The sequence below is a fragment of the Mytilus trossulus genome, chromosome 2 (genome assembly GCF_036588685.1).
Source record: "Mytilus trossulus isolate FHL-02 chromosome 2, PNRI_Mtr1.1.1.hap1, whole genome shotgun sequence".
Lineage (NCBI taxonomy): Eukaryota > Metazoa > Mollusca > Bivalvia > Mytilida > Mytilidae > Mytilus > Mytilus trossulus.
The window spans coordinates 26,643,444-26,668,795 of record NC_086374.1 but is presented as its reverse complement, the minus strand read 5'-3'; the positions used below and the strand labels follow the sequence as shown (position 1 = coordinate 26,668,795).

The following is a 25,352-nucleotide window of genomic DNA, read 5'->3' as shown; positions in this document are numbered from 1 at the left end:
TAGTTTAACACTCATTAGCTGAGTTTTGTCCTTTTACTATTTGGTGAATTGACAAACCTATGTACCATCTTATTTGTTCTTAAGATCAGAAAAGAAGGGACTAATTTACTTAGGGACAATTATAATAAGAGCTTATATATATTATATAAACACCTGACGATTGCTGAAGACTTTTTTACCATCTAGAATACTTTGGTTATTTTTGTCATGAGGTTGCTGCCTCATTGAGACGTAGCCCACATACATCTTCTATTCAATTCAACTCATATTCAAACTTTACTTTTTTTCTTTTAATCTTTATTCATTTTAAACTTCTTCTTCAATGTTTAGATATGATACATGAGTGAGGAACAAAGGTTGAGAAGTAATAGACCATGTATTAGGCTCATATCATACTGGAGGGGGATATATAAGGACCTTTATCAGGACTCTGGGATCGAGTATTTTAAGCTCAGGATTTGGGGATTGACCCTTTCGGGATCTGGGATTCTTTTTTCGAAATTCGGGATGTCGGGATTTGAATTTATTTAAGTTCGAGACCTCAGGATTTTGTGTTTTTAAGCCTGGGATTTCGGGATCAGGACCCCTCCTACCTTCCCTCATACTGCAATAGACCAATTATCTGTAATTTTTAGTCCACACAGTAACATAATGAAATTCAGAAATGATGATACAGGAGATTTAGTAATTTGATAGTTGTTGAAGCTTGGTATGTAATTTATTTTGGCACAATATGGATCACCATTACCTATATATTAGAGGGAAGTTACTGATTGTGCTTGGTCTAAATTATTTTAAATGATCTTCAAACGAAATTATTGCACTATTATATGGTATAAGATAGGTAGAAATAGCTCATAAAAATAACATAATTTGTATATTGAATGCTAGAGGCCACACAAGGGTTTATCACGGGTGATTTAAATGACCAGGGATAATGATCTAGATAATTAAAACGAGCAGGTTTATGTGATAATTAAAATGTTTTATGTCATATTAAGAATTCTCTGAAAGTTTTAGTATCTTATGGAAGAAAGAATTTCATTAAATAGGCTGTTTATAGGCTGAATATGGAAATAAAGATATTTGTCCAGTTTTAATGTGACCTTGAGGTACAGATTAGATCTTTTATGGTGTTTTGATGTACAATGTACTAGCTTAAAGATTTTCAACTAGAAAACAAATTTGCATTTACATGGTAATCATTTAATTTTCTTGGATACTAGTATTTAAATTGCTTTAAAAGATGTTATTACAATTTTATTTGCATCAAAAGTACAAATATATTTAGAAGGGAATATGTATGCAGTGTCAGATCAAGAAATGTTTGTACAAGGGGCCCCCTCGAGTCATTTGCCTCAGTAATTCCCTTAGTATGTAATCAACCAATTTCCCTCCTGCATGAAAACAAGCCATCACAGCTTCTTGGTCCTCTCATCAAGTTTCAAGAAAAATAATCAGATGAGTTATAATGTATTTTATATTTTGTCATTGTATGTTCATTTGTTTCTTTTTTGGTTTCAGATGACACAATCCATAGTGTTGCAGTTGTCACCATATGTAAAACATATGTAAAACATATATCTATAATGCACAAGTAAATACACCTGTTTCAGTTCAGATTTATTGTGATGTTTTTGTTTTAGATGACTTTAATCATACTTAAAAGTAAAAAGTTGTGACACAAAGTTCATGCCCTGATCTTGTTTAGAATTTGTCATGTTAATATGTCTCCACCCTCAGTCATGCACATTGCTGATTCATCGTTCACCTGTACTTCATTCATAATTACACTCAGTTTTAGTTGCAGCTTGTTATGTTAAATGTTAAGTTTACTTCCTTTTTGAATTGTATGTAAATACATACATCCCAAAGTTGGTTTGCTTTCTCTAACTTTAGTTTGCCTCAACCAAATGTTATGAAACTTGTATACAATGCTTATTACCACATATTACAGATAACGTTCAAAATTGAGTAGTATCTCTTTTACTTTACATGAGTTATGCCCCTTTATGAGTATTTAAAATGGCAAATTTTTAGTTTCCGTTCTTTAACTTAAGTTTGCCTCAACCAACTGTATGAAACTTATGCACAATGCTTATTACCAAAAATAAATATGGAACAGGATACAGAAGCAGAAGTAATGTGTTATTTGTGCGTTGCAGCACAGTTCATTTTCAACAGAAAAAAATAACCTGGTTTAAATTATCTTGTAAGCACCAGATTTTGAAAATCATTTTGAAAACAAACTTTAGTTTAGTTGATTATTTCCTATACATTGCCCTGAATAGATTTCCCATTGTATACAGAACATTCAAGAAAATGAATAACCATGACAAAAATAATGCCATGGCTGAAAAGATAAACAGCAGACTCAGAAAACTATAGACTATGCAACACAAACCAAAACTGGCTCCAAAAAAGATAACAGGGTTTGCTTTACCTAAGTTTCACCTGTCAAGAAAAAATGTATATTTTATTCTGTAATGTCACAGACACAGTCCTAAATCCATGCACAAGAAAGTGAAAATTTCATATCTTCTCTCAATTATAAAATGGTTAAGAAGTGCTATAAATTTGTCATTTCATACTGATAAGGCGACCGTTGATATTACTTAACAACAGATGTTTTAAACACAAAATTGTAACATTTTGAAAGTTTTAGGAAAATGCACAAACACATTGGGGTTGAAAAGCCTCCCCCTTTTTTTTAAATTTAAAAAAAATAAATTTTGGGGGAAACATTCATTGAGGTTGTTAATCATGACTTTCAAGGTTTATTTGAAAACTATTTTTTTTTGTAGATGGTTTTTAAATTATTCTTATCTTGCAATTTTTGAAAGAAAGAAAAATTAAAAAAAAAATCTAAATCACATACATTTGTATATATAATAAAAAAAAAAGATACTTTTCTTGATTGGTATTGTGTATTCATTTTTATTTCTTCTTTTTTTCCACCTATAAATTGAGAGAGAAACCATGTGGTATCTGTGAACTAACATAACATAATTGATGTGACAGTTTAATTTTAAAATATGGTGTTTTCTAAGTGGTGCAGGAGATAAGTTCACTTTTTATTCAACATCATTTTGATGCAAATTCTTGGGCTTAGATCATGGACTGGACAAGGAAAAGTGGATTGAATTGGAATTACATGTATTTGATTGAATTGGCTGTTTATCATTTATATACTAAAAGACGAATTCTGTATGATCCTTTAACTTTAAGGTTAAGTCAGATAGTGTACATTAAATTCCATGCCTGGTTTTGGAGAGCACCTGACCCCCACCCCCTCTAAATCTGCCTCTGATGTTAAGCTTTAATGTCTGGAGGTGCGAGAGTGCTAATTTCTGTTAGTAAAGAACCTTTGCCAAAAAAAAAAGTGATGTTCTGTAGGTGGCCTACAAGTGACTGATTATGTTCCCTCCCTTCATCTTTGTGACCCCTCTTTGTAGAACACACCCAGATGCATTAATGTTTGCTAGTATTGTGTTTCTGTCCTGTATATAAGTATTCATGAATACAACAATCAATCAATCCTTTAATGTGGAATCTGTACCTTATAATTCCTTTTACAAAGTTCTCTTGATTGACAACTAGTAAATTTATATGAGCTGTAGATATTTATCAAACTTTGCTGACCTTTTGTCAAATAGAACCTGAAGAAACCACAAGACCCTGAGGATATGATATATAGTGTTTCTTGTAACTCACAGTTCAAAGTAAAATGCATATATGTATGTAACAGCAGTAATATGAGGTTGTAATTAAGACCACTACATTTAGTACAGGACTATTGGCTAGGTCAAAGGTCATGATTCTATAGGTACTGTTCTATAATGTTTTTTGAAGGTTATAATCTGCTATTGACATTTTTATTTTCTTTACCTGAATAATTATGCAAGTTCCATGTTTGAAAAAAGGCATCCGCCTTGAAGTTTTACAATCAACTCGACAACATCCTGCTGATGTTTTGTACCATTTTTATTTGTGAATACTTAAAAGAAGTCTTTCAACTTCAACTCAAACAGATATATTAAGTAATAATATTTTATCTGCACACATTTGATAAATTAACAGAAATCAGTTCTACTTTTTGGATAGATTTATGTATGGGTGAATGCAATAACATCCTTTTAAACATAAAAACTATATATTATTGAAAAAGAACCTGATTGTTATTACCTGTGAGATGCACACCTATATCAAATGTTCAAGGACACTTTGTTTAAAGATCTGCTTCAAAGAGGAATGAATTTGAATACAAACTCTTCCTGTACATGTGTATTTTTATCAGCATGTATTGATTTCTATTAAAATGCCAAATACAGATGTCTGTACTTATAAGGAAGTGACATTTATTGAATACCTTGTAATTACATTCTTCACCAGAACACATGGAACAGAGATGGAAGGTTAAAGCAAAGATAGAATTCAATTATCTTCCTCCTTCATTTCTTTACTGATCTTATTATCAGACATCTTAAGATCTCTCTCTCTCTATATATAAAAAGAGAGAAAGAGCGCTAGTTCTTTGGGAGAATACATGTATTATTCTCTGTATAATACTGGCATGTCACATGCATCAGTACTTATCTTGTAAAAAAAAATCATCTTAAATTAATTTTGTATTATGAAAGGAAGCCTTTGAATATCATACAGTGTGCTTTAAATGTAAGAAAAAGGTAAACATGTAATAAAAACTTATAACCTTTTAAGAAGATACCTGCATGAGGTTGCATTTCAATTATATAATTATGAGTCAGACTGTTTAATACAGTGACTGAAAACTCCTTTAATTGACGCATGTTACATAGTTAATCAATGAATGGAAGGCAAAGGAAAGTTAAAAGGGATGAGATGTGAGGTTGAGCTGGTTGAAGTGTGAAATGATTAAAATTAAAACAAGACTGTTACAATAAGCTCACATTTATAACATCTTGCAGAATTAGTACTATAAAAGGGGAATGAGTTCCATCACATGGTTAACTATATGCATTTAAGCAATAATGACTATAGTCACCAGTAAGGGAAATACAAAAAGCTTCAAAATAATGGTACTGTGACAAAAATTGCAGTGTCTGAGACCAGTATATATGTATTACCATCTGAAGGCATAAACTATTTGTATAAAACTTTATATTCAAGAAAGTAGAAGATCTGAATGCTTCATATCTTGTATGCAAATACCTTATGTTAAGAAGATTCTGTCTGATACATGTCCATTGTCCATGACCTCATTCACGGTTAACTGACTGCTTGAAAAAAATTTGAAAGTGATGTCATTTGAATTTCTCACTTATTATGTGAAAAAGAATAACTCACTTGGATACATGGGTATCTTGCAACATCTCCATGTCCATTGGTACATGGGTATCTTGTAACATCTCCATGTCCATCAGACAGGTTTCACCTGACCATGACCTCATATAAATCTGTGATCAAGGTTAAAGTTATGTAATTAGATCCATTTCTCAGATGCTATAACATGTTTAACCAGTAGGTTAATTGTATGTGGTGTATGGAATAATTGTAAGAGGTTCATTACAGTCTGGCAGGTATCATCCTACCTTGACCTCATTTTCATTGTTCATTTGTCAATGTTAAGTTTTCTGTGTTTTATTCTGTATTTCATATACCATGCAACTATACTGGCCATGACTTGGTATATAGAATAGTTGTAAAATGCACATGTCTGTCTGGCAGGATTTATTTGACCCTGACCTTATTAGCTCACCTGACCTGAAAGGTCAAGTGAGCTTTTCTCATCACTTGGCGTCCGTCGTCCGTCGTCCTGCGTCCGTCGTCCGTCGTCCGTCGTCCGTAAACTTTTACAAAAATCTTCTCCTCTGAAACTACTGGGCCAAATTTAACCAAACTTGGCCACAATCATCCTTGGGGTATCTAGTTTTAAAAATGTGTCCTATGACCTGGCCATCCAACCAAGATGGCCGCCATGGCTAAAAATAGAACACAGGGGTAAAATGTATATTTTGGCTTATATCTTTGAAACCAAAACATTAGAGCAAATCTGACATGGGGGTAAAATTGTTGATCAGGTCAAGATCTATCTGCCCTGAAATTTTTAGACAAATGGGACAACTTGTTGTTGGGTTGCTTCCCCTGAATTGGTTATTTTAAGGAAATTTTGCAGTTTTTGGCTATTATCTTGAACACTATTATAGATAGAGATAAACTGTAAACAGCAATAATGCTCAGCAAAGTCAGACCTACAAATAAGTCAACCTGACCAAAATTGTCAGTCAACCCCTTAAGGAGTTATTGCCCTTTATAGTCAATTTTTAACAACTTTTCGTCATTTTTTGTAACTTGTACAAAAATCTTCTTCTCTGAAACTACCTGGCCAAATTTAACCAAACTTGGCCACAATTATCATTGCGGTATATAGTTTAAAAAATGTGTCCGATGACCCTGCCTACCAAACAAAATGGCCGACATGGCTAAAATTAGAACATAGCGGTAAAATGTAGTTTTTGAATTATATCTTTGAAACTAAGACATTTAGGGCAAAGCTTTTCAGATTTAAATGTCCATTAGAATAAGATCTTTCCCCTCACAAATTTTCAGATGAATCCGACAACTCATTGTTGGGTTGCTGCCCTAAAATTGTTAATTTTAAGGAAATTTTGCAGTTTTTGGTTATTATCTTGAATACTATTATAGATAGAGATAAACTGTAAACAGCAATACTGTTCAGCAAAGTAAGATCTACAAATAAGTCAACATGATCAAAATTGTTAGAGGACCCCTTTAGGAGTTATTGCCCTTTATAGTCAATATTGAACAACTTTTCGTCATTTTTGTAACTTGTACAAAAATCGTCTTTTCTGAAACTATGGGCCAAATTTAAACAAACTTGGCCACAATCATTACTAGGGTATCTATTTAAAAAAAGTGTCTAATGACCCCACCTACCAACCAAGATGACCGACATCAGTAGATACAGTAGCAGGTGAGCGACACAGGCTCTTGAGAGCCTCTAGTTTTTCAAGACCTTTAAATATGTTAAGTTTATGTGATACTTGTAGTAAATTCTTTATCCTTAAGACTTTCAACATAAAATCAATGGTCAGTTAACAGGCAAGACATTTCAGCGTGTGCATGTCTGTCTTTTGTATGGATATTCTATGTTTTGCTCTTTTGAAGCTGGAAAAATTATTTTTGTATATGATGCATTTTGTTTGAATGATTTTAAAAAAATATTCTTTTTTTATTTCAGAGGAAAATTTGCTGTAGTGAGAAAATTAGTGCACATAGAAACAAAACAAACAGTTGCTGCAAAGTACATTAAGAAACGTCGACGTGGCAAAACATGTCGGGAGGAAATACTACGGGAAGTTGTGATGTTAGAAAATGCCATATCACATCCAAGACTGGTACAATTACTGGAGGTGTTTGAAACACCGACAGAACTTATTTTAATTACAGAATAGTAAGTATCGGAAGGAAGTTGTAATTAATTACATAAAACAGGATGGGAGTTCAAAATGTTATTTTTAAAAAGATATTTTGTATGTACCAAATATACTACTTTGATATATAATTGAATTTGAAACCAGATTACAAAGGCCAAAAATAAGGAAATTATTATCTAGGGGTGGATCAAAGTTGAAATAATTTATCTTTTGATAAAGTACATGTATACTACAATTTTATCAAGGAAACCACATGTGACAGTTTATGAGACAGCATAAAAGAATTCACAGCTGTTGTAACTTTTATGCATTAAATTTCTTCACTGAGTCATCTTAATCAGTTATACAATGTATTATTTAAAATTACCATGTTAAGCAGTAAACAGGTTTTTTCTGGGATAGGGAAATAAAATTAAATAGTAGAACAAGTTTTATTGTCATGACTTATTTTAATATGAATTTTGATGATTTATGATAAATATACAGGAAAATATTCAGTATAACCAAGTTTGTACATTGACACATTCTTGGAAGCTGAAGAATTTATAAAGAAATCTTAGAGGGATAAAATTCATTGACCTTGAATTGTATTCCATGATGATTAAAAAAATTAGCAATGTGAATTCATTTATTTTCGTGGGTATCGATTTTCATGGATTGAGGAAAACTTGCACTTTCGTGGATATTTTATTTTGTGGTTTTGCCAATCTCTGCATTCAAGGACTACATAAATTTTGCAATTCGTTGAAAATTTGGTTCATCTGTACCCTCGAAATCCATCAATTTGGTATACAATGAATAATAATTAATCCACAGTACATGAAAAACATGGACATTGATATTTTGAATAATTGAAAACAACTGAGATAAAAGTTATATGAAATAAAAAGGATGTTTATACTTTAACTGACATGTAAGGATTACATATAGTAAATGTAATTCAGAGGTGGATTAAGGAGGGGCAGGGGAAATTTTGTTGTTGATTATATAAGGAATCACCGAAGCATGATTGGAACGGGCCTCCTCTTAGGCAGTCAGTGGGCCTCCACTTATGAAAATTTCTGGATCCGTCAATGCAATCATAAACTAATCAATCCTTCAATTTACGTATTCTAAAAGGTAATGGGTTCAACAATTTAATAAGATAATTATATATTGTTTTATACCCCTCCTCTAACTATATATATCCATAAATATCTTGTAACTTCCTTTAAATTGGTGATCCGTATGACCTCTGATCTTTACGAAACATAAGAAACAAGGAAGACTGTTTTTAGCACTTTTATCATAATTCCTTAAACCAATTATTTACTTCAGCTGTAATTGAAATGGACATTAAGTAGGTAGTTATTGTATTATACCTCATTATATTTACATTTAATTTAATGCATGACTTAGTCTTATTTCATGCTTCATTAAGTTTGATGCTTATTTCAGCTGCTCTGGTGGAGAACTGTTTCATGAATGTGTTACAGAAGAATCTTTTGAAGAAAGAGATGTTGTTAAGATTATGAAACAGATCCTAGAAGGACTTGACTATCTTCATCAAAGAAATATAGTACATTTAGATATAAAGGTATTGGTCAAATACATTTTGGCTGAAAAAGATTAAAATGATTAATTTAATAAGTACAAACTTGGTTTTACATTCATAAAGTATTTATTGCTACCAACTATATTGGGAGTAAGCTGAATTGAATGAAGTTTGTGTGAGTGATTTTGTATGTCTTTTGTTGCACGGTCGGGAATACCTGATACAAAATTGCTTCATGCTATTGACAAAACCAGAAGCTTAGCAACACCTTTTTTGTCACCTTTGTTTATCTTAAACTCACTGAAACCTGCACCAAGGCCCAACAACTTACACTTCAGTGCTAAATCAAGAATGCCTCTACACTGTTTTTAAAATTATACTTGTAGAAATGTCAAACACACAACATCTTAGTCTGAGATTACTCAAACATCTGAAATCCTTTTAAGCTCACCTGAATAAGCTTTAATTATCATGTGGGTCTGTGTCTGTCATTGTCTGTTGTTGCACAAGAATGAAATTATGCAGTTACATGACAGCTTGTACATAGTGAAAGAACAAAGCAAAAGTTGGGGGAGATTCTTTGTGCTACAGGGGGTCAGTAGGAGAAAAAAGTTACATATTCTTGGAATGAAATGAAAATCAAACAGTTTATGATTTATCTTAAGTAGGTAGTTGAAAATGGATCTATTACAATTTCTAGTTTGAAATTTGTAATTGATATTTTCAAAATGTACTGCCCTCTGATGTCATATGGCCCCAGCCAGTCCTATAAAAGAAGCTTTTAGAGGTCAGAACAATCTTGTACCAGATACATTAAATTATTGAAGAACACAATATGAGAATAATATTTCAAGTTACAAAGTATGACGAACAAAGAATCATATAGATATTGTTAAAATTTGCTCAACATGATATTGCATAATTGTCATTGTTAAAAAACCCAGGAAGACAACTATTGGGCACATCAAGTTTGTTGATAACTATTATTTCAGTCTTTTAGAATTAAGAATGAGATATACTAGTATTAAGGGTAGAGAAGTTAAGTTTGTTGATAACTATTATTTCAGTCTTTTAGAATTAAGAATGAGATATACTAGTATTAAGGGTAGAGAAGTTAAGTTTGTTTATAACTATTATTTCAGTCTTTTAGAATTAAGAATGAGATATACTTGTATTAAGGGTAGAGAAGTTAAGTTTGTTTATAACTATTATTTCAGTCTTTTAGAATTAAGAATGAGATATACTAGTATTAAGGGTAGAGAAGTTAAGTTTGTTGATAACTATTATTTCAGTCTTTTAGAATTAAGAATGAGATATACTAGTATTAAGGGTAGAGAAGTTAAGTTTGTTTATAACTATTATTTCAGTCTTTTAGAATTAAGAATGAGATATACTTGTATTAAGGGTAGAGAAGTTAAGTTTGTTGATAACTATTATTTCAGTCTTTTAGAATTAAGAATGAGATATACTAGTATTAAGGGTAGAGAAGTTAAGTTTGTTTATAACTATTATTTCAGTCTTTTAGAATTAAGAATGAGATATACTAGTATTAAGGGTAGAGAAGTTAAGTTTGTTTATAACTATTATTTCAGTCTTTTAGAATTAAGAATGAGATATACTAGTATTAAGGGTAGAGAAGTTAAGTTTGTTTATAACTATTATTTCAGTCTTTTAGAATTAAGAATGAGATATACTAGTATTAAGGGTAGAGAAGTTAAGTTTGTTTATAACTATTATTTCAGTCTTTTAGAATTAAAAATGAGATATACTAGTATTAAGGGTAGAGAAGTTAAGTTTGTTGATAACTATTATTTCAGTCTTTTAGAATTAAGAATGAGATATACTAGTATTAAGGGTAGAGAAGTTAAGTTTGTTGATAACTATTATTTCAGTCTTTTAGAATTAAGAATGAGATATACTAGTATTAAGGGTAGAGAAGTTAAGTTTGTTTATAACTATTATTTCAGTCTTTTAGAATTAAGAATGAGATATACTAGTATTAAGGGTAGAGAAGTTAAGTTTGTTTATAACTATTATTTCAGTCTTTTAGAATTAAGAATGAGATATACTAGTATTAAGGGTAGAGAAGTTAAGTTTGTTTATAACTATTATTTCAGTCTTTTAGAATTAAGAATGAGATATACTAGTATTAAGGGTAGAGAAGTTAAGTTTGTTGATAACTATTATTTCAGTCTTTTAGAATTAAGAATGAGATATACTTGTATTAAGGGTAGAGAAGTTAAGTTTGTTTATAACTATTATTTCAGTCTTTTAGAATTAAGAATGAGATATACTAGTATTAAGGGTAGAGAAGTTAAGTTTGTTTATAACTATTATTTCAGTCTTTTAGAATTAAGAATGAGATATACTAGTATTAAGGGTAGAGAAGTTAAGTTTGTTTATAACTATTATTTCAGTCTTTTAGAATTAAGAATGAGATATACTAGTATTAAGGGTAGAGAAGTTAAGTTTGTTTATAACTATTATTTCAGTCTTTTAGAATTAAGAATGAGATATACTAGTATTAAGGGTAGAGAAGTTAAGTTTGTTGATAACTATTATTTCAGTCTTTTAGAATTAAGAATGAGATATACTAGTATTAAGGGTAGAGAAGTTAAGTTTGTTGATAACTATTATTTCAGTCTTTTAGAATTAAGAATGAGATATACTAGTATTAAGGGTAGAGAAGTTAAGTTTGTTTATAACTATTATTTCAGTCTTTTAGAATTAAGAATGAGATATACTAGTATTAAGGGTAGAGAAGTTAAGTTTGTTTATAACTATTATTTCAGTCTTTTAGAATTAAGAATGAGATATACTAGTATTAAGGGTAGAGAAGTTAAGTTTGTTTATAACTATTATTTCAGTCTTTTAGAATTAAGAATGAGATATACTAGTATTAAGGGTAGAGAAGTTAAGTTTGTTGATAACTATTATTTCAGTCTTTTAGAATTAAGAATGAGATATACTAGTATTAAGGGTAGAGAAGTTAAGTTTGTTTATAACTATTATTTCAGTCTTTTAGAATTAAGAATGAGATATACTAGTATTAAGGGTAGAGAAGTTAAGTTTGTTGATAACTATTATTTCAGTCTTTTAGAATTAAGAATGAGATATACTAGTATTAAGGGTAGAGAAGTTAAGTTTGTTGATAACTATTATTTCAGTCTTTTAGAATTAAGAATGAGATATACTAGTATTAAGGGTAGAGAAGTTAAGTTTGTTTATAACTATTATTTCAGTCTTTTAGAATTAAGAATGAGATATACTAGTATTAAGGGTAGAGAAGTTAAGTTTGTTGATAACTATTATTTCAGTCTTTTAGAATTAAGAATGAGATATACTAGTATTAAGGGTAGAGAAGTTAAGTTTGTTTATAACTATTATTTCAGTCTTTTAGAATTAAGAATGAGATATACTAGTATTAAGGGTAGAGAAGTTAAGTTTGTTGATAACTATTATTTCAGTCTTTTAGAATTAAGAATGAGATATACTAGTATTAAGGGTAGAGAAGTTAAGTTTGTTGATAACTATTATTTCAGTCTTTTAGAATTAAGAATGAGATATACTAGTATTAAGGGTAGAGAAGTTAAGTTTGTTGATAACTATTATTTCAGTCTTTTAGAATTAAGAATGAGATATACTAGTATTAAGGGTAGAGAAGTTAAGTTTGTTTATAACTATTATTTCAGTCTTTTAGAATTAAGAATGAGATATACTAGTATTAAGGGTAGAGAAGTTAAGTTTGTTGATAACTATTATTTCAGTCTTTTAGAATTAAGAATGAGATATACTAGTATTAAGGGTAGAGAAGTTAAGTTTGTTTATAACTATTATTTCAGTCTTTTAGAATTAAGAATGAGATATACTAGTATTAAGGGTAGAGAAGTTAAGTTTGTTTATAACTATTATTTCAGTCTTTTAGAATTAAGAATGAGATATACTAGTATTAAGGGTAGAGAAGTTAAGTTTGTTGATAACTATTATTTCAGTCTTTTAGAATTAAGAATGAGATATACTAGTATTAAGGGTAGAGAAGTTAAGTTTGTTGATAACTATTATTTCAGTCTTTTAGAATTAAGAATGAGATATACTAGTATTAAGGGTAGAGAAGTTAAGTTTGTTGATAACTATTATTTCAGTCTTTTAGAATTAAGAATGAGATATACTAGTATTAAGGGTAGAGAAGTTAAGTTTGTTGATAACTATTATTTCAGTCTTTTAGAATTAAGAATGAGATATACTAGTATTAAGGGTAGAGAAGTTAAGTTTGTTGATAACTATTATTTCAGTCTTTTAGAATTAAGAATGAGATATACTAGTATTAAGGGTAGAGAAGTTAAGTTTGTTGATAACTATTATTTCAGTCTTTTAGAATTAAGAATGAGATATACTAGTATTAAGGGTAGAGAAGTTAAGTTTGTTTATAACTATTATTTCAGTCTTTTAGAATTAAGAATGAGATATACTAGTATTAAGGGTAGAGAAGTTAAGTTTGTTTATAACTATTATTTCAGTCTTTTAGAATTAAGAATGAGATATACTAGTATTAAGGGTAGAGAAGTTAAGTTTGTTGATAACTATTATTTCAGTCTTTTAGAATTAAGAATGAGATATACTAGTATTAAGGGTAGAGAAGTTAAGTTTGTTTATAACTATTATTTCAGTCTTTTAGAATTAAGAATGAGATATACTAGTATTAAGGGTAGAGAACTTAAGTTTGTTGATAACTATTATTTCAGTCTTTTAGAATTAAGAATGAGATATACTAGTATTAAGGGTAGAGAAGTTAAGTTTGTTGATAACTATTATTTCAGTCTTTTAGAATTAAGAATGAGATATACTAGTATTAAGGGTAGAGAAGTTAAGTTTGTTTATAACTATTATTTCAGTCTTTTAGAATTAAGAATGAGATATACTTGTATTAAGGGTAGAGAAGTTAAGTTTGTTGATAACTATTATTTCAGTCTTTTAGAATTAAGAATGAGATATACTAGTATTAAGGGTAGAGAAGTTAAGTTTGTTTATAACTATTATTTCAGTCTTTTAGAATTAAGAATGAGATATACTTGTATTAAGGGTAGAGAAGTTAAGTTTGTTGATAACTATTATTTCAGTCTTTTAGAATTAAGAATGAGATATACTAGTATTAAGGGTAGAGAAGTTAAGTTTGTTGATAACTATTATTTCAGTCTTTTAGAATTAAGAATGAGATATACTTGTATTAAGGGTAGAGAAGTTAAGTTTGTTTATAACTATTATTTCAGTCTTTTAGAATTAAGAATGAGATATACTAGTATTAAGGGTAGAGAAGTTAAGTTTGTTGATAACTATTATTTCAGTCTTTTAGAATTAAGAATGAGATATACTAGTATTAAGGGTAGAGAAGTTAAGTTTGTTTATAACTATTATTTCAGTCTTTTAGAATTAAGAATGAGATATACTAGTATTAAGGGTAGAGAAGTTAAGTTTGTTTATAACTATTATTTCAGTCTTTTAGAATTAAGAATGAGATATACTAGTATTAAGGGTAGAGAAGTTAAGTTTGTTTATAACTATTATTTCAGTCTTTTAGAATTAAGAATGAGATATACTAGTATTAAGGGTAGAGAAGTTAAGTTTGTTGATAACTATTATTTCAGTCTTTTAGAATTAAGAATGAGATATACTAGTATTAAGGGTAGAGAAGTTAAGTTTGTTTATAACTATTATTTCAGTCTTTTAGAATTAAGAATGAGATATACTAGTATTAAGGGTAGAGAAGTTAAGTTTTTTGATAACTATTATTTCAGTCTTTTAGAATTAAGAATGAGATATACTAGTATTAAGGGTAGAGAAGTTAAGTTTGTTGATAACTATTATTTCAGTCTTTTAGAATTAAGAATGAGATATACTAGTATTAAGGGTAGAGAAGTTAAGTTTGTTGATAACTATTATTTCAGTCTTTTAGAATTAAGAATGAGATATACTAGTATTAAGGGTAGAGAAGTTAAGTTTGTTTATAACTATTATTTCAGTCTTTTAGAATTAAGAATGAGATATACTAGTATTAAGGGTAGAGAAGTTAAGTTTGTTTATAACTATTATTTCAGTCTTTTAGAATTAAGAATGAGATATACTAGTATTAAGGGTAGAGAAGTTAAGTTTGTTTATAACTATTATTTCAGTCTTTTAGAATTAAGAATGAGATATACTAGTATTAAGGGTAGAGAAGTTAAGTTTGTTGATAACTATTATTTCAGTCTTTTAGAATTAAGAATGAGATATACTAGTATTAAGGGTAGAGAAGTTAAGTTTGTTTATAACTATTATTTCAGTCTTTTAGAATTAAGAATGAGATATACTAGTATTAAGGGTAGAGAAGTTAAGTTTGTTTATAACTATTATTTCAGTCTTTTAGAATTAAGAATGAGATATACTAGTATTAAGGGTAGAGAAGTTAAGTTTGTTGATAACTATTATTTCAGTCTTTTAGAATTAAGAATGAGATATACTAGTATTAAGGGTAGAGAAGTTAAGTTTGTTTATAACTATTATTTCAGTCTTTTAGAATTAAGAATGAGATATACTAGTATTAAGGGTAGAGAAGTTAAGTTTGTTGATAACTATTATTTCAGTCTTTTAGAATTAAGAATGAGATATACTAGTATTAAGGGTAGAGAAGTTAAGTTTGTTTATAACTATTATTTCAGTCTTTTAGAATTAAGAATGAGATATACTAGTATTAAGGGTAGAGAAGTTAAGTTTGTTTATAACTATTATTTCAGTCTTTTAGAATTAAGAATGAGATATACTAGTATTAAGGGTAGAGAAGTTAAGTTTGTTTATAACTATTATTTCAGTCTTTTAGAATTAAGAATGAGATATACTAGTATTAAGGGTAGAGAAGTTAAGTTTGTTTATAACTATTATTTCAGTCTTTTAGAATTAAGAATGAGATATACTAGTATTAAGGGTAGAGAAGTTAAGTTTGTTGATAACTATTATTTCAGTCTTTTAGAATTAAGAATGAGATATACTAGTATTAAGGGTAGAGAAGTTAAGTTTGTTGATAACTATTATTTCAGTCTTTTAGAATTAAGAATGAGATATACTAGTATTAAGGGTAGAGAAGTTAAGTTTGTTGATAACTATTATTTCAGTCTTTTAGAATTAAGAATGAGATATACTAGTATTAAGGGTAGCGAAGTTAAGTTTGTTTATAACTATTATTTCAGTCTTTTAGAATTAAGAATGAGATATACTAGTATTAAGGGTAGAGAAGTTAAGTTTGTTTATAACTATTATTTCAGTCTTTTAGAATTAAGAATGAGATATACTAGTATTAAGGGTAGAGAAGTTAAGTTTGTTGATAACTATTATTTCAGTCTTTTAGAATTAAGAATGAGATATACTAGTATTAAGGGTAGAGAAGTTAAGTTTGTTGATAACTATTATTTCAGTCTTTTAGAATTAAGAATGAGATATACTAGTATTAAGGGTAGAGAAGTTAAGTTTGTTTATAACTATTATTTCAGTCTTTTAGAATTAAGAATGAGATATACTAGTATTAAGGGTAGAGAAGTTAAGTTTGTTTATAACTATTATTTCAGTCTTTTAGAATTAAGAATGAGATATACTAGTATTAAGGGTAGAGAAGTTAAGTTTGTTGATAACTATTATTTCAGTCTTTTAGAATTAAGAATGAGATATACTTGTATTAAGGGTAGAGAAGTTAAGTTTGTTTATAACTATTATTTCAGTCTTTTAGAATTAAGAATGAGATATACTAGTATTAAGGGTAGAGAAGTTAAGTTTGTTGATAACTATTATTTCAGTCTTTTAGAATTAAGAATGAGATATACTAGTATTAAGAGAAGAGAAGTTAAGTTTGTTTATAGTTATGTATGAGGAAATGTGTGCTTATATGTTTGTTTGTTTTTTTCAGCCACAGAATATATTACTGACGCATCCCTTTCCTAAGGGTGATATAAAATTGTGTGATTTGGGATTTGCTTGTCTCGTGAACACAGGAGAAGATATCAGGGATATTATAGGAACAGTTGACTATGTTGGTAAGTATGCTCAAATAATAGACTTAGAAAATTAAATTATCTGTCATTCATTTAACTTTTGGACTATCTTTCAGCATATGTACAACCATTAAATCCAAGTTTGAGATTTAACACAACAACACCTTTAATCATATTAAAAAAAAATCTCCAATTTGAGGAAAGCTGTTGTACATGAAAATTGATATTACAAACTTTTTATTTGCATATCAACTCTACTTTTTTTTCAGATTTGAAATTACACAGAAAACAATGATAACATATATTGAGATGTAATATTGAGAATAGCTGCTTTGTTATTATTAATTATATATGTCAATAAATCTAGAAGACAATGTATTAAATTCTCTCTATATATTTTAGCACCTGAAGTTCTAGATTATGAACCTCTTGGTCTTCATACAGATATGTGGTAAGTCAAGAAAAGTACTGTGTATTATAATAGTCTATATTCTTTGAGATGAAACATATTGTTTTTCATATATGGTGGTATTTTACATCAACTCAATATAAGAAAAAATAGATGTGGTATGATTGCCAATGAGACAACTCTTCATATTGGAACAAAAGTCATAGAAATTAACAACTATAACCCCTTACAACCTTCAACAATGAACAAATCCCATATCACATAGTCAACTATAAAAGGACCAAGAATGATAAATGTAAAATAATTCAGATGAGAAAACTTATGGCATAATTTAAGTTCCAATTTTTTTTTAAATAGAAACAAATATGTTGTACAGCAACAAATGACAATCACTGAATTACAGGCTCCTGATTTGGACAGGCACATATATACAGAATGTGGCGGGGTTACTCATGTTAGCGGGATCCCAACCATCCCCTTACATGAGGCAGTGATGTAACAGTACAACATAAGAATGAACTATAAAACTCAGTTGAGAAAAGCTCAACTCATCAGATTGATGCAAATAGAAATTTATCTAACAAACACAGAGTGGATGTGGCCGGGTTCTTGAACTCCCAATAACAAAAAGACACTAAGTACAGATCTGAGACCACAGTTACTTTATAGTGCATTTTCTTTAGACAATAAATGAAAATTCAAAAAAATCCCACTTGCGCTTTCTGAATGATATTTGTACAGTGTTTACAGTATTTTGTACTACTTTTGGAACAAATTATATCAAAATTATAGAAAACTTCATCAGCTCGAACTCAAAATATGGACAATTTTATGTTAAGGGGGTCTTGAAATATTTTGACAGTTTCCAAAATGCTAATTTTTAACCTTTTTTAGCTGAACTAAATCACTACTTGACTTTCAATTCATGACCCAAATTTTTAAGTGTAATTTCATCCCCCCTACTTGCTCTTTGAGGCATAACACATGATAAATAAAGTTGGAAAGAGTATAAAAAGAATTGGCAAGTAACACACTGTCCACACTAGGGACTATATTTGTTGACAACGAAAATCAAAGGATGATTACTGTGTACTCAGACCAGTACTCAAGTGGCTGACAGATAGTCCATAGCCAATGCCAACTAATAATGAAAAATCATGCATCTAATAAGAAATTATCAATTATTGCACATCCAACATCCAATGTATTTAGTGTAAAGAGATCATAATCAGTCAGAGAAAAAAACATGATCTTGTGCCATGCCAAATTATAGGTATCAACAGATTGAAGATCCACAAATGTTCATATGTATATATAACAATAATATTTAAGTTTGCTTTTAATTTACTGTTAACAAAATCAATACTAAAAGTTGTAATATCAAACACAAGTGGAGCTCCATAGCTGGAGATTGTTAAAGGGCAGACAGATACAGCAGATTAAATGAATTTAAATAATCTAGTTATCACATGTTTTAATAAAAATATTCAGAATGTCAAATTAAACTACTTTCCATTTCTACCTAAATTAAGCAGATTGTTCTAAATACGAAGAGTTGCACTTAAGGTAAATTATACATAATTGGTCAATATAAAAAGTACACATGAATGTATTGAACATTTGCATACCTACAAGATTGTGTACAAGATATTAATATGATACTAAAAATTATTGGAAAAGTCACTGGTTATGTTATGTTTTATGTATTTCATATAAAAAAATCTTAAAAACTGTACGCCACCTGTATACATTAATCCATTTGTTTATTATTTTTCAGGAGTTTAGGTGTTTTAGCCTATGTAATGTTAACAGCCCATTCACCGTTTGCTGACGACAACCAACAAAAGACTTTCCTTAATATATCGCAAGTTAATTTAGAATTCCCAGAAAACCTCTTTTCTCATCTCAGCTCTGCATCTCAGGATTTTATATGTAAACTGTTAATTAAAAATCCAAAGTAAGTGGTTTGTATAGAAGATATATTTGAGGTTTATTTTTGTGGTCATCATAAATCTCTAAAATCTTAATCCTTTTGCCAACAAATCTTGGTTAACTGGGATTCACACTTGTGACCATGAGTCCTGGTTTACTGTGAACGGAATACCTCTTTTATTTTTTCAGCTGAAAAACATTGCAAATACAAGTTATCTTTTTTTGCTTAATACCTGGATGAAAGTGTAAACATGTTGGTTCTCCTTGTTGAAAATGTGTCAAAATCAGTAACACTACATTTTAATTTCATGCTGGATGCCCCACCAGTACTTATTTATTAATTGAAGAAGTAAAAATCATTAATTGATATTTTTTTTACAGATAAATCAATAAAATAAAAAAACATCTTGAACATTAAACAAGTAACAATAATGAAGAAAAACACAATATTAATGGAAAAATCATCTGTATTTGTGTAAAATACGCATCCTCTCTATAAACTACATATTTGGGGTTCAAAAATGCATACCATACTAAAAATATTTAAAATAAGTTTAATATGTTACTTAAAAAGAGAAACACTGATACTCTGCTGTACACCCTAAGAGGAATTAAAAATAACTTACTTCCCTTAATAATAAGACAAGAGAGTGACCTGTAACACATGTACACATTGAAGAAAAGGTTCAATGCTAATATATATTATAGAAAGACTGTCTTGACAAATTAAATGAATGACACATCAACTGTTCTGAATTATATCCTGCGGTTCAAATTTTTATGTAAGTTAATAACTTGAATTTTTTGACAACATATATTTACTATTTTTAGAAAAAGAATGAATACCATACAGTGTTTAGAGCATCCTTGGATAAGTGGAGTTATCTCCCCTGAAACATTGCTAGGTGATAGTGAAAATTGTAAAAACAGTGAAGAAAATATGATTGAAAGTTGTGATGAACAAGAGGAAAAGTCTGATGTTATTGCTGAAAAAGAAATACCTGTTGAAATTGTCCAAAACTGTTCCGAATCCAGTGACAGTTTACCAAGTGAACATAAAGATTTAAATCTAGTTTTAGAAGAACCAGAAAACATTGATAGTGAGGATAGCATCCCAAGTAAAATATTCAAGTGCAATTCTAACTCAAATATTCTTGATGAATGTGAGAAGACAAAAGGTACTGAAAACATGACATGTTCTGAGAATGAATGTATGAAGGACAGTTACAAGATGGACGATGTCAACAGTAATTTATCTACGCAAGCTGTAGTATAATTATGGACAACTATAGACCCTAAAACTAACCCAAAGACTTACCACATATCTGTGAAACATATCATATTTAATGCAATGTATTCCTAATTTTAAAATTATTTTAAGTGTTCTACTTCAATGTAATTTTCAATGAAAGGATATTGCTTTATTATCTCACAAAAACTAGATGCAGATAAATATTTGCATTTTGAACTATAGTTACTAATCATGTTTTTGAAGATTTGAAATATTGACAAGATGCTAGGTTCTTGAAAAAATAAACTAAATGTTTCAGGTGTAACACATATAAAATAAATAACAATTATTTGACCAATCTGCAAACAAAATTCTGTCTCACAGTTACAAAGATCAGATACAAAAATATGAAATTCCATGTAATTCCAAGACAAAAATAGATTTATCTTTTTACTTTTGCATTAATTTAATGAATTTATGAAGATACTTAGTTATCCAGGCATCATTTATGTGGGTGAATATCCAAAACAATATTACTTCTATTTAAGAGAAAAGAATAGTATAACATTTTTTAAAATAACAAAACTGTAATTATATTATTAGTATTGTTCTATGCACATTAATGCAAATAATAAATAGATACTCCTGCAATAACTCAATAGATGGTACTACCAGTCATATGATATATTTAAGCTTGCTTCCTTCATATTTTCATACTATTTGCAGTTGCTATAAGCTTTTTATATAATTTAAAACACAGTACAGGGAGTGCCATATAATTTACAAACAGTTGTTGTAGTGTGATGTACTAAAGATAAAAGGGTTGATAATTCTCAAATACATTATTTGTATGAAAAATAATACTGTAAATTAAAAAAAAAATTATGAAAGGGTTGTAGAAAAAACTTAAAAGTGCTAGGAAAAATTCAAACAAATTTGATAAATAGATACCTACATATATATGTATAGAGAAAACTGTATGTCTTATTTTGATTCATTCAAGGTCTTAAAACTTGCTAGCTAATGTTAAGAGTTATCTGAATTTAACACTGGCCATGGTTACCTTAAATTAAAAAATTATAGTTTTTTTTCATTTTTGATCAATGGTAAAGTTTATGGTTTAAGACCATACATAAATTGGTGTTCTCAGAGAAATACATATTAAAGAATGTTGGACTGAATTATTTATTATGCCTGTACATGTATTATTTTATGAAGTAATATACATTTATAACTGTAAATGACCAAAAGATATGTAATTGTTAATCGACCAAGTCAGAAATATACCTTTATACAAAAAAGTCAAAGAAAAAACGATCACTTAAACGACAGAAGACTTTTTATTGATACATCAGACCAGTACTTCAGCATACAAAAATTCAGAATATGACAGAACTAGACAAGAATCATACCAAATTTTAATATAAACAGTTTCCTGTCATGTTCATTCGTGAAAAAGTAAGCCTTTACTAACATTAATATGGAGTTGTTTGAGAAAATAATATTTGGCATTAAAAGTATCAAATTATAATGTCAAAATCATTATCAAATTTCTAGCTACCAAATGAGATATAGCAATTCATGTTTTAATTCACATTGTCATTCATTTGTTCATGACATGCAATTTCAAGATGTTTAAATGTGTTGTATGAAAATGAAAAGAAAAGGAAACAACTATTGCTAATGGGAAACCTTGTACAAATTTAAATATAAAGAACATTTTTGGAGTAGAAAATATAAAATCAAGTTAAAAATAATCTGGAAATTATAAACAAAGATCTTATAGAATTATCATATATAATCATAAATTGTCATTTTATGAATTATTTTTTTTATACAATTATACATAAGATGAAAAGCTCTGCTTAAAAGTCTTTTTGAATCACACATAGCTATTTGCAGCAACATTTCTTGATGAGTAGATTGCACAATTTTTCAGGACCAATGATAACTTTATTTGAAATTAAACACATATGCTATTGTTACTGTTAACGGACAGGCAAGTGTTTTCGTATTATAATTATGATGATAATATATACATTGATTTAGTCTTTTCTCAATAGAATGACAAAAAAGAAGCCTTCAAGGAAAGCCTATTTCTGGCCTATGCAATACATAAGGTAGAATAGACAAACCAAAGGTCCAGTTATCTGTCCGTCTGTTAGTTCTTGTAAACACTATCACAACTACATTTTTTTAACAATCTTTATGAAATTTATGTCCAAGGTTTATATAGGCAATGTTCTTAAAATCAGTGCAGATCATGTATGTATGGGAGTAAATGACTCCAGGGTTATTTCAGTAAAAAAAATATAATCTTGTATTGATGTTTAAATATTTTTTGACTAAAGATTGAAAAAATTATACATTTGAATTAGTTAGTATGGGCTGATTTAACATAAAATGTCAATGTTACAACCAATAACTGTCAGTTAACAGTAACAAAAAAGTAGAATCAACTACACAATTTGTGGGAACATAGTGATTAAAATTTATTTGGTGCTGAATATACATGAAGTTTTACATGTATAGTTTTGGTACACATTTTTTGATACATCAGCATTATGCATACATTTAATCATTATCAGTATTTCATGACCAATATTTTTAGATAATTTTTTGACCAAAATGTTGTTTTTTTCTTTTCTATACATGTGTTATTTTTTTTTGATGTTGTGAAATGATTATGGAATTTATCATGTTAATATATTTTTCTTACAACATAATTGCAGTTTTCAAATACCCTCATCTTAATTCATGATTCCAAAAATAAAGATAAGAATCAACTTTACTAATTATGGAAATCTGCAATTAAAAAAAAGTATATACTAACACGTGCAACAGTTGCATGTTAATTCTAAAATATGCTATCATTTCTTTTTTGTGTTGTTGTAGTAACTTTTTGGACCATATTCCCCCAAAAGAACAATTCCAATTTTATATTAGTATATGTAATAGTATATATTATTACTTCATGTCATGTTTTATTTTGTTTTCAATTTCGAGAATAAAATAGTATACTCAGACCATTAGATTTTGTTTATATGGGCTCATTCCAGACTCTGGTATAACAAGACATTAGTTAAAGGTAACAACAGGTTTGATTATCATTATATTAACATTCAAGAAATATTTACATGGGATTTTACTTCTTATACCCTTGATAATATTTACATTGAATTCTTTTTATAACCTCCCCTTAAACTATTTTTCCTGTTTATATTTATGGTTAAAAATACCAGTCTCTTTGTTCATGTATTGTATTGTTAGAACTAATTAAATGTGTTAAGCATGTCTACAAAATTAGTGTAAATAGACAAATTTGTTTTTTTGTAATAGAAGTTTAGTTGTAAAAAAAATTATAGTTTGTATAGACTATAAACATATTAACATCAATTTTATTAAAAGAAATAATTTAGAATATATTAGTTTGCTTTTATATTGAAATATATATATAGTTTCTACCTAATAGTTAACAGCTTGTACATAAAAAAAAATGATAGTGTGCTTGTAAGCCATCTTGACATTATTTTTGTTTTCATTAACCTTTTACACTGTTTCTGTTAAGTCTGTGCATTTATAAATATGTGTTTTACACCCCAAAAAATTTACACAAAGTGACACAGACAATTGTTTGAAAGGCTGAACATCAATTACTATAAAAAAATTCAATCATATGAGACACATGATACTTATTTGGTTCATTGAATACAATCATTTTGTTTGTGAACATCAGAGCACAATACACTGGAATACGGTTACACACAATGGTAAACGAAAAGAAAATAACAGCAATTCTGTGAGTTTGAACCCTGTCCATGCTAGTGCACTGGACTCCAATCTTAATTCATAGGATTGTCAGTTTTACTATCAAGGTCAGTGTGTTTCTCAGGGCTTTAACTTTCTTCACCAATAAAACTGCCGCCATGAAATAACCCCAAAGTGGAACTTAAAAGTGGTGTTAAAACGCCAACAATCAATCAATCAATTAAACCTCTGTATAATGAAATGCAAATGTTGCACTGCTATGAAAAGATTGAATCATTTTGGACTCAATGGTTCTAGTTTGTTTCCTACTCATAATTAAAATGTTTCCAGTCGTGTCCGTGCATTAACACATGAACTGTTCTACCAAAGCTTCCCAAATTTTAATATGTTGTTACTGATGACTAAATGGAAGTCAAGTTCAATAATGACGATTTTGACTTTTACCGTTCAGGAGTTATGGTTCTTGAAAGATCGTAAAATGTTGTTTCCATTCACGTTGTTGCATTTACTCATGAACCATTCAATCTAAGCTTTTCAAATTTTAATATGTTGATACTGATGACAATATAGAGGTCAAATTTTATATTGACGATTTTCACTTTCACCAATCATCAGTAATGGTTCTTGTGATATTGCCAGGACACAAATAAATGCTAATAAATCCGGTTTGCTGTCGTTGTGACAGCCTCTTGTATTGACAAATGTTTGCTAGCCTTTGAAAAAGTCTTTGGTAAAGGTATATTATATGAAATTGCAGCCAAATTATTGTTGCCACAGAAATACAATTATCCTGGAGATAACTCAATAAAAAATTTCCTCAAATATATGTGAAAGGTTAATTTTTCAAGGTTTTGTGTGCTGCCTAGGTTTTTCGTTTAGGAATTCTTTTACCTTGATATTCCAAATGTAAATAATTCCTTTAATTTCTGTACACCATCGTAGGCAGTTTAAGAATATTACCATTAACACTGATTGCAGACAATTTGCTTATTTTTGCATTATACCACGCCAGGTTAGATAGTCTATTATT

The 25,352-nt window shown here is 28.9% G+C and overlaps 1 protein-coding gene across 1 annotated transcript in view; it reads left to right on the top strand.

Moving 5' to 3' along the window:
• Positions 1-23,975, top strand: part of LOC134706866 (serine/threonine-protein kinase 17B-like) — a 36,981-nt gene extending 13,006 nt beyond the window's left edge. Inside the window, exons 2-7 of the mRNA XM_063566187.1 lie at positions 7,241-7,453; positions 8,874-9,012; positions 16,898-17,024; positions 17,385-17,433; positions 19,169-19,348; positions 20,155-23,975. Coding sequence (XP_063422257.1) covers positions 7,241-7,453; positions 8,874-9,012; positions 16,898-17,024; positions 17,385-17,433; positions 19,169-19,348; positions 20,155-20,599 — 1,153 coding nt within the window. The 3' untranslated portion in view covers positions 20,600-23,975. The remainder of the gene's footprint in view (positions 1-7,240; positions 7,454-8,873; positions 9,013-16,897; positions 17,025-17,384; positions 17,434-19,168; positions 19,349-20,154) is intronic.
• Positions 23,976-25,352: the final 1,377 nt, after the last annotated feature.